This window comes from Lathamus discolor, chromosome 3, assembly GCF_037157495.1.
Source record: "Lathamus discolor isolate bLatDis1 chromosome 3, bLatDis1.hap1, whole genome shotgun sequence".
In the NCBI taxonomy this organism is placed as follows: domain Eukaryota; kingdom Metazoa; phylum Chordata; class Aves; order Psittaciformes; family Psittacidae; genus Lathamus; species Lathamus discolor.
In genome coordinates this window covers 123,199,362-123,213,601 of record NC_088886.1, presented here as the reverse complement: position 1 = coordinate 123,213,601, position 14,240 = coordinate 123,199,362, and the positions used below count along the sequence as shown (strand labels likewise).

The window sequence follows — 14,240 nt, the reverse complement described above, 5'->3', positions numbered from 1 at the left end:
AGCCTGGGGAAAAGAAGGCTCTGGGAAAACCTTAGAGCAGCTTCCAGTACCTACAAGGCAACTACTTCTAGGGCCTACAAGAAATCTGGAGAGGGACTTTTTGTAGGGATAGCACAAGGGAGAGTGTCTTTAAACTTAAAGCAGGCAGGTTTAGATTGGGTATTAGGAAAAAAAATCACTGTGAGGGTTGTGAGACGGTGGCACAGGTTGCCCAGAGAAGTTGTGGCTGCCTTATCCCTGGAAGTGTTGAGGGCCAGGTTTAGAGGGGCTTTGAGCAACCTGGTCTAGTAGAAGGTATCCCTGCCCATGGCAGGGGAGTTGGAACTAGATGATCTTTAAGGTCCCTGCCAACTTAACCCATTCTATGATTCCATGATCCTCTCGAGGCCCATAGTACATCTAAAGGTCGGAAAACAGGTTCCAAGAGAATAGAACAAAGTGCTGCAGCATCTGTGTGCCTGTGAGTGATAAATCCAAAGCCTGCTTTCGCAGGGGTATTAGGTTAGAGTGAACTCAAAGACAGAGAGTGGTAGTCTCCCTGTATCCCAGGTTAGTACAGTGTTCCCCCACACTAGGTTGTGTGAGTTGGGGGAGGTCCAGATGAGTCTAAGGAAAGCTGCAAAGAGAATTCTAGTGTTCAGCATTTCTAGGAGTTCCTGCAAAGCCTTTGGTAGCTCCTGTAAGTGTATTCATCTTATTTCTGTGAAGGCATGTGGGCTGCCAAGTGCTTCTTACTATTTCCATGGAAAATACTGTTCATTATAACTTCTTGACTTTCTGCAGGGCTGGAGGTTATGCTTTTTCCCTTAATTGTTTTTGCTTGACAATACCTGTTACCTTTTTGTTTTGGTTTTTTGTCTGCTCCTTGACTTTCTCTTGATTGCAGAGAGGATTAATCTCATGGGTTTTAATTTTTGGAAAATACTTATTTTTAATCTCATTCCTATACATTCCTGGTCTCACTAATTGCCTAATGGGCACAGGGAGTCATTTGTATTTTGTGACGAGTGGTGCTGGGTCCCTGCAGCACATGCATTATTCTGTTTGCATTCCTGGCATGTTCCAGGGGAGCATTTGGTGCAGAAGGCTGTGATTGCCTTGTGGGTCATAGGGAGGCTTTTTCCTGTGATCTAGGGAGGAAAATCAGGCCCTAAATTCAGATGAGACTCTGTCTTGTCAGTCTGCTAATCCTAATCTTTAATTATTTCCAGCAGCACATTTTCTGATGCTTCTCTATCCCTTAAAAGATTCAAGCTTTTAATCTGCCGCATTGTTAGAGCAGCTCATTTGTTCTCTGCTATGGAAACCTGTTGCAATTGTTGCTTCTGTAATTTCCATCGGGAACCTAGAGCAGTGGCAAAATGTTGCTTTGTTCTCAAAGGCAAATCTTGTGTTTTAAGCTTCCCATGCTGCATCCATCTCTTCTGGGTCCTGTTCTTATTTTGGTGTCTGCAGGTTCTTAAACCCCACTCAGGAGCATTGTATCAGATCGCCTGTCTACACAGAGAGCTGTGCATGGGCTTTCTGTTTGAGTAGATGTTAGATATAAGCCATTACCATCCTGTGGCTGCTTAGCGCAGCTCTTTGGAGAAGTGCTCTTGCAAGCTAGGCTGATGCTTGGAGAAGTGAATTTTATTTATTTATTTATTTATTTTAACTTGATTTCAGCTCTGTCTCGAGAGTGATACTGAAATGCCTGGGATAATTAGAGAATACGGGGAGCCTTACAAATGTGATGTACTGTCGGCAGCAGAAGTTGTGGCAGCTTCCATCCCAGAGTGGGAGGGAGAAGTGAGGACAATGGGGAGGCAATGCCCTCTGTCTGAGAGGAGGAGAGTGTTGCAGGAGTTGGACACAAACTGCTGTAACATAAACGGATCACAGTCTGCGTTGGAGCGTGGGGTTGATGACTTCAAGGAGAGTAGTCAAAATCCCGTGTTATCTCCAACAATGGCGATCGGGTTTCATTTTTGGTTTTTGAAACCTTGTAGGAGCATATCTAACTGCAGCTGACTGTTGATGACTTCCTCTTTCAGATTAGTTTTGCAAGTGCAGGTGTGGTTTTTATTTTTACATGGCTTGAGGAAATTTCTGGCATTGACACCCCTTTTGCTGCTTTTTTGGGTCACAGGCAGTTGTTTGGCAGGATCTCAGCCGCTTGCTTTCTCAGAATGTTCATCAGTCTGTTTGGAGGGGGTATTCTGTGGAAGGTAGCCAGCGGGTATTGCAGAGGCTGCACATCAGGCTGGGAAACCCTGTTTGATAATCCACTTCTGAGGACTGGTCAGAAATTGCAGTTGTACTTCCCTGAAGTTGTAACTGGAGTTGTTCTCTTGTACAGTGGTTTTCACCATAACATAAAAGAACAAAAGCAATTAAACAACAGAGACAATGGTGAGAGAACATGCTGGTAACAAGATGACAGCTTTGACTGGTACCTTCTGAAGGGTTTTCCTGTGTTGGGGGCCTTGCTTTGCAGGCAGCCCTGGTTTTGCTCTGCCATATCACCCTGCTTTCAGAGTCTGTTCCTCCTCCTTACCTTCATAGTCTTGTCTCTTCCAGCTGTTGGGACAGTGACAGTTTTTGTACAGGCACTGATATAACAGAGTCCCCACTGTGTTCGGTCTATACGTGCAACTGTGATAAAAGGGACTGCTGAAATGTAATTCATGTGGGTTGTTCAGCCTTTTTCGGATGTACAGATAAAGAGATAAAATCTGTTTACGGATTGTGAGGTCTGTGGTTCACGTGTGGTTGCATGGTATGCCAGTGAGAGGAGTGAGATTGTTTTTGTGAAGGCAGGTTTACTGACATGGTTATTTACATATTCCTAAACCAGCTGTCAGGTTTTTTAGTAATTACTTCTCTTGTGCCTCGAAATACTGTAGGTATGGATGAAAAAGAAGGCTGGGCCCAGTCTGCGTTAGAAAGTGTTAGTAGATGCCAGCACTGTGGCATTGAAGTGGTGTGGCTACACAGCACATGCACATGCTGCTGTTATATTGGCAGCTGGAGGCATGAACTTTTTTTGGATGGCATTTTTGTCATTTCCTAAAAGGAGATTTGACAGTCATTCCAGATCCTTCCTCCCCGAAAGCTGATGTGGTTGTAAGGCTCTTTTCCTTTCTTGATGAGAAGCCAGTGGGCAGCATTATGTGATAAGAGAAATAATTAAGGAGCTGCAGAAGATCTTATTTGTGTTCATGAGAGAGGATGGTGCTGAGGATGTTCGGTCTTACTCTGCTGCCTTCAGGACCTGCCAGGACAATATTTGAATTCACCCCAAGGAGGATGTTTTGCACTGCCGCCTCCATTTCTTATTCAGGACCCATCCAGCTTGGACTTGTTTTGTTTTTGGAAACCAGCTTAGACTTCCTGCAGCCAGACTCCTGTATCTTATTTTGTGTTCCTCCTGTCTAGCTGGGTTGCTCCAGCCACTGGGGATTGCCATCAGTGTCTCTCACTGCTTCTCCATCCTTATAACCTTGAGCTCCCGGGTGTGTGGCAGCCCTGCAGAGGCAGAGCACCCTGCTCTGCTCCTGAGAAATGCTTGTGGCACGTCCCCTTTAGGTGCTAGCTTCCCTGGTGGTGAGCCAAAGGAGGTCAGGTCTCCTTCACAAGCCCCTCACCCTCCTTCTGCCCTGGTAGCAGCTGGCTGCCTGTGCAAAGTGATTATTCATGCATACTAATGCTGACAAGGGACCCCAGAGGTTTACAGGGAGTGCTCTAGTCAGGCTTCCTGCCAGCTCCGTTGTAAACCCAAACAACAGAAATGTCTCCCAGTAGAGGAGATGGGGATGTGAATGGAAAGGGGTGAAGTATTGCTGTGATGCACCCTGTCTTTATTCTTATTTAGACTTCTTGCTTAGTTAGGTTAATTTGAATCTTTCATTTTATCACTCCTTTTACCAAGCTGCCATGTCTTTGCCTCTCCAGCAAAGGAGTGTTTTGGAGCCCCAGTTTGGCTTTGTGGGAGGGGGGAGGGAGCATGGGGGAACATGCCATGCCATCATGCCACTGTAGGTTTGACCTTATTACCACATGGACAGCTGCCGGTTAGGTCGTTGGTGATGTTGCATATAGGTTGATGTTTTGGATGATTTTCCACAGGGCTACAGCTGGATGGTTTGTGTGACTGCTTGCAGTAAAGCAGGGGTCCCTTCAGCAGTAGCATAGCAGAGACCTGCAGGGGTTCAAATTGCTTTGGTCAGAAATGGCATGTGGCAACCAAGGATAGTTACTGGGGGACATTACTGACCTCATCCTCAGACCAGTATCTCCTGAGCCTGGTGCCTTGTCTGAAGTGTCTTGGCCTGGGTGGTAGAGTGCTGATTCTGGGGGTGGGTTCTGGCTTTTTAGGTTTAGGGTTGGGCTTTTTTCCCCTTCCTCCTCTTAATCCTCCCCTCCCACCCCCCTTTTTTTCTGTTAGTTTTTATAACAACACACTGCCTCTTCAAGTGATATAATCAAATTGCAAGAACTGGAGTCCTAATTACCCTCTCCCATGTGAGAGTTGAGGAGCTCATCTTCTGAGAGGCTATTGGCTGAGATCCAAAAGAGACAAATCTCAGCACAGAGACTCCATCTGTGTTGATATTTGCTCTTATTAAGGATAATGGTCATTACCAAGTGGTATCAGAGCAGGTTGCTCTTTGCAGATTGGTTTTTTCTGTCTGTAAGTGAAAGAAGAAGGAAAAGCAGAACAGGTCCATCTCTGCCGTTTCTGTACATGTCCTTTTCTGCTTTTTCTAAAGAACTGTTAGTATAGCAACTGAGCTGGTGGGTCTGGCATGTGCAAAAATCTGCACTGATGCATGAAAAGATTACTGATACATATTTAGACACTTCTTATTCTGGGAATTTGCTCCTGTTCAATCCCTTGCATCAGTGCAGATAGCTTGCGTAAACAGACGAAACTCCCAATGCAGCGGTGCAGAGAATCTGCCCGCTAAATGGTAAGAGACATACTGGAGCAAACTGCTGCTTTGTTTCCTGTGATAATGGATGTGCATTCAGGCAGCTACAAGGAGCAATCCTGAAAGCAGGGCAGGCTTAGATCCTATTTCCTTCCAATGAAACAGATGTTCTTATTTTTCTTTTTTTTTAATAGAAACTCATGCAAACAGAAAATAAATAGATAGGAATTGAAGTAGTAGGAATTGCTAGTTGCTTGCTCACAAGTAGAATCATAGAATCATAGAATAGTCAGGGTTGGAAAGGACATCAAGATCATCTAGTTCCAACCCCCCTGCCATGGACAGGGACACCTCACACTAAACCATCCCTCCTAAGGCTTCATCCAACCTGGCCTTGAACACCGCCAGGGATGGAGCACTCACAACCTCCCTGGGCAACCAATTCCAGTGTCTCACCACCCTAACAGGAAAGAATTTCCTCCTTATATCCAGTCTAAACTTTTGAACCCATTACCCCTTGTCCTGTCACTACAGTCCCTGATGAAGAGTCCCTCCCCAGCATCCCTATAGGCCCCCTTCAGATACTGGAAGGCTGCTATTAGGTCCCCACGCAGCCTTCTCTTCTCCAGGCTGAACAGCCCCAACTTCCTCAGCCTGTCTTTATATGGGCTCATTAGTAATGTTTTGTAGCCTTTTCCCACTATAAACCTTGCAGAGCTTTTCAAAGATGAGTATCTGGAGCTCTAAATGACACATATTGGAAAATTGCACTTTTAGTTTTCCTCGCATGGTTTGAAGTTTCACTAAACTGGTGGTAGAAGTGGCCACAGAACTGTCTTGATATTCATTTTGGTCCTCTGCAGAGCAATTGTCTGCATATCGTGGTGTTTGACAGGCCTCTGTTGCTGGGGGTGGGTTTCAGCATTACACTTGATAATGTCAATCACCCAACATTTGTCTTGGCAAGGCTGAGATGGGCACAGATATACATGTATCCTGGAAACATTCTGGAATGCCTAGAAGAGCATTAGAAATGTTGACCGTGGTACAGCCTGACTTGACTTAACTGTCTGACAGTCAGCTCCAGCAGGGCCACAAGAGCTTCTCTGCACCTCTAGATCTGTCTGGGGTAAGATAGGAGGATGATCTGAAACTGGTACCTACCTCCTCCTGAGATTCTCTAGCTTTCAAGTTGCTTAGACCTAGCCCATGGGATCATTGGAAGACTGCAGGTGAGAGAACACAGGATGCTTCTGGCCCGGGGGTTTGATGTTGCTGCAGACTTTCTGTAGCAAGCTCTACTCCGCAAACCAGATTTTCAGCAAAGCTCCATGTCCAGGCTATTTGTTTTGTAATCTAGTTTTGTTACAAGGAGATGTGTTCATGCTACTCAGTGAACAGATGACATCTTTTAGCTCCACCTTCCACTACCCTCTGGGGAAAACAAAGATGAAGCAGGCAACAGAGAACTAACTGTCTTCTCAGGCTCAGATCTCCAGCCTTCTGGAGAAGCAGAAAAAGTGTTTGCAGGTTACAGTGTCTAGCTTTAGCTGTGAGCTGAGAATGCAGAGCTGACATGAATTCAGTAAGACTCTGCAGATAAACATGCTTCTACACAATTGGGATTATAGGCGATCCTTCCTGGTGAGGTAGTTGCATGTCTTGTTAGTTCCTTGAAATGCTTCTTTCCATCTTCAGCATAATATTCTGATTTTGGTGCATGTGTCTGTAGCACACTTCTCCTCATTTCTGTCTGCAGTAAGCATTTGGGAAGTTTCCACAAAGGCATGCTCTCATCTGCAGCACACTGCGAATTTGCTGTTATTGTTCCTCACATTTGCAGAAAGGCAGCTGGAGACCATTGGGAGTATTAGCACCAGTGCTGGCAGCAGCACTTAATTTGGTGGGGGCTCTTGTAACCCTTGCATCTCGGTTTTTCTAATGTGTCTCTAATCAGTTTAAACTTGATGGGTTTTCAGTGTTTTCATTTTCTAAATTGATTTATCTGTGTACAAGGTACAAGTTGTCCTCTGCTGGGAACAAGTTTTCAAGCTTTTTAATCTTGCTGTTTGTCAATGCAAAGAATAGGCTTGTCAATGCGAATCATCCTCTTTTCTTTGTAGTTGTACTATTTCACTCATTTTTCCAGGTCTTTGACTGACTTCATATTTACTTCAGCTTGAAGTGTCCTTATAGCTTCATTTCTGCATTGCTTAGGACAGCAGTTAGGCCATGAAGACCCTTTACCTGCCCACCTAAGCAAATGTTTACGCAGTTTTCTCCTGTGACCCTTCTCTCTTCTTCAACTCAGGCTAATCAGGTGCTAGAAGCAATTCACTCTTGTTCCATTTAAAAAAACACCCCCAGCAAGTCTGGCTGCTGTTACATGCCTCCCTCTTCAAGAGCTGTGGCAGATAGTCTTTATGTCCACTGTCCAGGTGTGGCTGCAGGACATACCTAGCATAAATGGCGTTGCTGGGCTTGGGGCTCCAAAATTTGAGTTGATGTTTGTTTTTTGCAGGACCTTTTTAAGGCTAGTTACTTGTGGTCTTGGCTTTGAGATACCATGAAGGTGTTTCTTTTTGTTTCTGACTTCCTTTCTGACAATGTAAAAGCTGACAGTCTCTTTCTCTTGGAATCTTTTCACAAGCAGTGCTCTTTGACCACCACCCTAACAGTAGCAGGGTCTTTTTAAAATCTTGACTTCCTAAATTTAATGTTAATCCCATGGACAGAAGGTCAGCTGAGGTACTCACACATGCTAGAATGGGCTACTTTTCTGCTGGTTGAGGCCTGGCTTTGAAATGTGATTTTAACACAGTTCGTTGTGTCCTGACCAAGCAAAAGGAGAAATTAAATTGGCTAATGCAGCCTTCCACTGTGCTTGTCCCACAAACTTAGCTGAGCAGCTTCCAAATTACTGTTACTTGCAACTAATTACTGATGAGGAAGCACAGCAATAAGTTTTCACAACTGAATGCATTTGATTTCCTTTCTTGTAACCATTTTTCTTCCAATATGTGTTTTTTGCAGTGATACTGAAAGCCGAAAATTATGCAAGAAGATGAAAGTAGATCCTAATTCAAAGGAGAAAGGAGTGGAATTACTCCATTATAAGTGAGTGTTGGGCTGGGATTTGTAATTCCTAATTGCTAATGCCCCTGTTAGGACCATTCATTCTACTTGCAGCTCCATAGTGCTGTAGCATGAAGACTTCTTATTTTTCATCCTTTGACATGAGAAATTGACTGCCATTTCTTCAGTCTGCAAGCATGTGTTGTGACAGAAGTTGAGATGAATTTATTCTGCTGTTGAACAGGGTACACTAAAAGCATAAGTGGGGCCTGGAAGACATGTCCAATGGACTAAAGCTGACCAATGCACAAGGCTGACGTGTGAGATTTGAGCTGTCTTACCTTCTCTGTCACATGCCTGCTAGCATGTGCCTTGGGCAAGTTGCTCCACCTCTCTGTACTTGCTTTTCCGACTTGAGATAGTAATTCATAAAGTAAGTGGAGAAAGGCAAGTGTAGTGAGACTGCAAGAGGTTTTCTTCCTGAAAGTAATAGGAATGGGAGTACTGTTAAGTGTAAGAGACACCAAGCGGCTGCATCTCCTTCTCCAAAGATCATGCTTTAGTAAATATTCTTGTTAAAGTTTAAGGAAGCAAATTATTTCCTAGAAACCTGCTTGCTTTACACTCTGTTTTACACCCTCCCTTTTTCCTTACTTTTTTTCCCCCCTGAGATTACTGTTCTGTAAATTCTGCTTAGTTCTGTGGCTTCAGCAGGAAAATGTTATTTTGGTTAGTGAGGAGTGAGAGCAGCTACATTAGTGAGGAGTGAGCAGCTACATGATTTCTGGCAACATTACTGGAAGTTAACACTATTCCCCACTGCTTGTTCAACAGGGACGGTGCATTTCATACTGAATATAACAGAGCGGTCACTCTGAAGGTAAATTTCAGTATTTAATTATTATTATTTCTTTTCTGCTAAATATGATGGATATATTTGTGGATTAAAATCAGGTGAAAGGGAAGGGGTTAATCTTCATAAACAGCTGTCAGAATGACCTAAAGGTTTTTGTGTTTGTATGTGTCTGCCAACCACAGATTGTTTAAAAAGACTAAACCCGTGTTGAACAGTAATGTAAATTGTGAGTTAATGTACAGGCTGGTAACAAATAGGGATTTTCTTGCTTTGTCTACAAGGTGCTATTAGTGGCAATATAACTTAAAGTATTAGCTGATTCTGCACTTTGATAAGGAGTTCTTTGAGGTTTTTTTAAAGAGGGCTGGGTGGCCTTTTATCATATTATGCAACCACAGTTCCTGAGTGCAGCAGGGATAAAACAACCTTCCTTTGCAAACCTTGACACACAGCAACAGAAAGCAATTTTGAAGACATGAAACATGAAATGAGTTTGTAATCTTGATGACTGTAGAAAGGGTGAACTGAAAGCACAGTAAACAGGCTGAAAGTGTGCAGCCTTCCTCTGTGAAGCTCTGGTGATGCCCTGGCAGTATTCTCACCTGAGGCTGCAGCCCTGTGATGGCTTGGCTTCCAGAAATTACTCTGTCTCCGATGCCCAGTTCCCATTTCTTTTCCTCCTCCAGCAAACCTGTACCCTGCTTCATCATTGGTCTTGCGGAGGCTTGTTGACACTGCTCTGGACTGACGTTATTACATTTACTTTCTGGCTTGTTCAGATGTTTGGTCTGGAATGGAGGAAAGCCTGTGTGAGATGCTGAACCTCAGTCTGTCAGAGTGGCTGTTCGTAAGTGCATGTGCTCCTTTTACAGCCAGAGTTCTGGGATACCTGAATGGGCAACTGGGCTGTCTTGGAAGCATGCCCTGGCTTGAATCATCCATTCAGCCTGCACTTGAGGTTTTCATGCAGGATTTGCCTGTGGTAGAAGAGTAGGGCTGTGTATCTTCCCATCTCCTGCAGTAGAAATCTTGCCTGCAGGAGCAATGTCAGATACTCAGCCTAGGCAGTGGGTGCCTGAAGCTCCTTCAGTATTTAGCGAGGAAAAGTACCCAGTAAATTCTTTTCCTTCTCGGTGGATGGTGGAGTGAGGGAGACTTGTTAGTTGCCTAGATATGGGTGGTTTAAACAATGCATGACATGTCTTTCCTGCCTTCTATAAAGTGCTTCAACCAGGAGCTAGTGCTAGGGCTGCTCCCTAACAGACGGGATCAACAGGAAAGCACCTGCAGAGTCCTAGGGAGTGTTAACCTGAGAGGCAACCATAGCACAACAAGAACCAAACCATTTATTCCTTCAGTTGCTCTTTTGTGACGAGCACTTCCCTCTTCCCTTTTGCCTTGCCTACTGGGGAGAAGGAAGCAGCATCCAGTGAAAGGGGCTGCAGGATTCCAGTGCAGGTGGAAGGAGAGTTTTGAATTTCCCTCACTCTAGGAGCTTTAGTCTTTCTTAACATAACTGCCCCTGTGAAACCAGGTGCTGATGATTTATACATTGTACGCTGCTGGGCAGTGGTCAGATAACTCAGTGGAGTGTTTACTTGTTCTGCTGCTCACAGCTGCCTGAATGTTTTCTGTATTTCTCCCTCTAACCACTTCTCCCCATTTTCTTCTGTTGATGCAGTGACCTTTATTTTTCTCTCTCAGCTGTGATTGTCAAGCATCTCCCAGTACATTGCAAACAGCGAGCAGCAGAGCAACACAATTACGTAGGATATCATTCATTTTACGGACAGGTGGACATACTGAAGAACAGGGAGATTAAAGGATTTGTTTCACATCATTCAGCAAGCTTGTGGCAATAAAACTTGGATCTTCTTTCCAGGCATCCAGTAGACATATTAATATATGTATGACGTTTTGGAGGATGATGGACACAGGTCTGAAGAACTATAAAAGGATTCTTCTGAAGTAATCGGCAATTTCGTAGATGTGGCTGATCCAGCAGATAGTGTACTCGGGTTTTTATGGAAAGCTTTTCATTTCTTACAGTAACTAAATCCGTATGTAATTAGCAGAGGTGACCTTGTGGGTGTACTGTGAGAAAAATGAGGACTAAGGGATGGCTTGGTGTGCAAGGTGGGGGAAGGTGAGCAGCCAGAACCTCTTGCTGCTGGGACCTGTGTTAGGATCAGAGCTATTTGAGCTGTCTGGGAAAGAGAGGTGGACTCCAAGATAGCAAAGTTTGGTGATGCAAAATGATTAGGATTAATAAAAAAATATTTCCAGCTCTTTGCAGAAGAGTTTAGGTTCTCACAATGCCAAGTGGCTTGTCAGTGTGAAAGGAGGAGCTTGTGGGGTAATGAGCATGAGAGGGAAGGACACAGCTCCAGCTGTGCTAGAGTAATGCAGACTATTGTAATGGATTTTGAATTACCAGTCTAGAGGGTTGGATCTGTGCTTCAGTATTTCAAAGTCAGATTATTAGGGAAGGAACAGAGAATGGGAGAGGAAATGTTATTCCACCATCTGAGTCCACTGGGTTCCTTCATTTTGTGTCTTGTATGTAATTCTGATTGTACCATCAAGTGAAAGGTGTAGTAGTACTGTAGAAGGGCAGTGAGTATGATCAGAGGCACGGATGGTCTGAATATTTACATGAAGATTCTTGGGCTTGGAAAATGAAGAGATTATAACTGTGTGTAGCTTGAAAAAGGGAATGATTACCTATTTTTTCTCCCAACTTGGGTGCAAACACTGGCATTTTGAGATGGCTGATTTGAAGCAAGTAACTGTCGTGTTTAAAAAAAGAAGGTTGTAAAACTCATAGCTACATGTTTTGAAAGCCAATAATTTAGGAGTCTTAAAAACAGTTTTAGATAGTCATAAAGGAGAGATCCATTGATAGTTAGCAAGTACAGAGGTCCAAATACAACAGCTGGTGCAGGGTCCATAAACTTGATTACTTTTTGCCAAAAATTGAGAGCGTATGTCAGTGTATGTTATATAAGAATTGTACTGGTATAATTTTTCCATAAGCGTTGAAGCTGCTGTTGAAGACTGAAGCTTAGATCAGTCTTTGATCTTAACTGATACATCTGTTCCTCTGTTGCTTTAGCCACACCATGTCCTAATCCTTGATAGGGCTATAAGGCCAGTATCCAGGCTGTGTTTATTACATGATGAAGCCTTTTCTGGAGGGTGATACAGAGGGAGAGTTTTACTCTGCTTCTGAAATGGAGTAAACACTCATTAAAGTACAAATCTGCTCAGTGCTAGCAAGGGGAATAGACTAATCCAGTAAATTGGTACTGCTCTAAACACTCAATCCTTTTCAAGTTTGCTGTTACAAGGAGCATGTGTGTGAAATGAAGGCAGATATTTTTACTATCATCTCTACTTCAAAGGAGTGAAAATTACAGGGAATATCTCTATGTATACAGGGAATGCCTATATATATAGAGCGATACGTTTATCCCCCCCCCCCCCCCCCAAGTTTAAACATAGGTCCATATGTTATAGCCAGCTATTTTGCTGTTAAAACTAGCTTGCTTTTAGTAGCATAGGTTGGATGAAGCCATGTCCTGTATTTTGCTGAGTCAGTGTTTAAGGTTCAAAGCTCTTGGAGAGGTTTGGGCAGCAGATTACAGCCTTTCATGGCTCTCTCAGTGCCATTGAGTCAAAGCAGGTCCTGACCATGTCATAGCAAGACATATCTGATTCTTCAGCCTGGGGGTTGCTGTGGCCTGGCCCTTGCTCTGCTCTCTAACCAAGCCGCTTGGGGACCATTGCTTTTCTGTGACTGGGAAGTGCTGTGGTTTGTTGGTGCTGTGGGGAACAGCTATTTAGAGGCACACAGGAAGTTCTCTTCACCGCATGGAGCAATGAATGCAAGACAATGTACTGCTTGCTCTGTCAGAACACATTGCACTTCTAATTTTTTTCTGTCTTGGCTGAAGAGGAGAGGCTGCATGAATTAAATCTCTTTAATCCCCGTCCACTAACCACCTCTGTTTCTACATGACTGAACTTGGCATACAGGAGCTCTTGCAGTCATTAGCTGTTTAAAAGGTTGACCCCTCTCTCATCCCCTCCGGTGTATGTTTGCAGTCTGTGCAGACTGAGAGTGAGCAGAACTTGATGTAGCTCTCCTAAATGTAAATCATCTCCACTGTTTTATCCTCTTCTCTCCTTTCCCTGTGTATTATTTTCTTAATGCTTCTTGTTTGAGAGCTTTTTATAACTGTAACTCCATTGTAATTTACTTGGATTTGTATTTTTTTTCCTAGCTAGCTCTTTTCTCTGCTAATGCCATATTAAAACAGATTTCCTTTAAGTGTTTGTAATCCCAACACTACTACATCACCCCTTAGGTTTTTTTACTGTGTACATATGTAATATATGCTGCCTCTTGCGATAAAAGAAATCTCTTCAATATTAGTTGTGAAAGCAGACAGGAACACAAGTGCAATAAATGGATCCTGCCATAAGCAGGAGCCTTGTGGTACCAGCTGAGATGCAGGAAAATGAATGAGCTCCGCTGTCTGTTGATAAGCTGTTGGGATGTTGTAACCAGAGCAGCCCTACCAAAGGCAGGGAGGTGACAAAAGTGTCTCTGAGACTGTTTCAGTGGCATGTGTCACCAGATAAGCTGCTAATCTGCTCTTGAGAAGGTAGAGTACAAGCCTTGGCATGTGGATGGGTATTCTTGGCATGTGGTAGTGTATACTCTGCTCTATACTTTCACACTGTTTTCCCCAGTTTTATGGTGGAAGTAGGAACTGGTAAGTTGGGATATCAGTTATCAGGAAGTTACATACCCATGTATTACTTGGTGCTGCAGCTGGAGATTTGTGTTTATTGGCATTAAAGCAGATGAGAATATGAGCAGAAAAGCAAAGGGACTAAATGGATGGGGTTTGCGTGACAGCATGGATTTGAGATTGGATGTCTCATCATTTCATTTTGTTTCAAAAGATTTTTTTCCCCTGTTTCTTACAGTCTATAGTGGCCTTTCTGAAGGATCCAGAAGGTGCTCCACTGTGGGAGGAGGATCCCGAAGCCAAAGATGTTGTACATGTTGACAGTGAAAAGGTACATTAGCTGGATAGATGTTCTGTGTGTGTTATAAATATATGGGATAAAGGAAATGTAGGGTTTTTTTGCGTTAACTCTTAATGAAGCACCTTTATTTCCTTTCTTTGGAAGAGAAATTTAAAGCACCCAAACTATTTTAAGTGACTTTATTAACTCTGTGGACTGCTATAATTATAAAGTTACCTCCTTCCTGCATTCCTCTCCGCTACATGTGGTTGTGATACTAGTCTGCCAGCTGCATGGTAAGTGTCAAAGCATTGTGTATGGTGTGGCAGAAGAGACCTGTTTGTCTCAGGCAA

General features: G+C 43.6%; 1 protein-coding gene across 1 annotated transcript in view; it reads left to right on the top strand.

Moving 5' to 3' along the window:
* Positions 1–14,240, top strand: part of PDIA5 (protein disulfide isomerase family A member 5) — a 100,724-nt gene that overhangs the window by 21,080 nt on the left and 65,404 nt on the right. Inside the window, exons 4-6 of the mRNA XM_065671439.1 lie at positions 7,950–8,033; positions 8,826–8,871; positions 13,846–13,938. Coding sequence (XP_065527511.1) covers positions 7,950–8,033; positions 8,826–8,871; positions 13,846–13,938 — 223 coding nt within the window. The remainder of the gene's footprint in view (positions 1–7,949; positions 8,034–8,825; positions 8,872–13,845; positions 13,939–14,240) is intronic.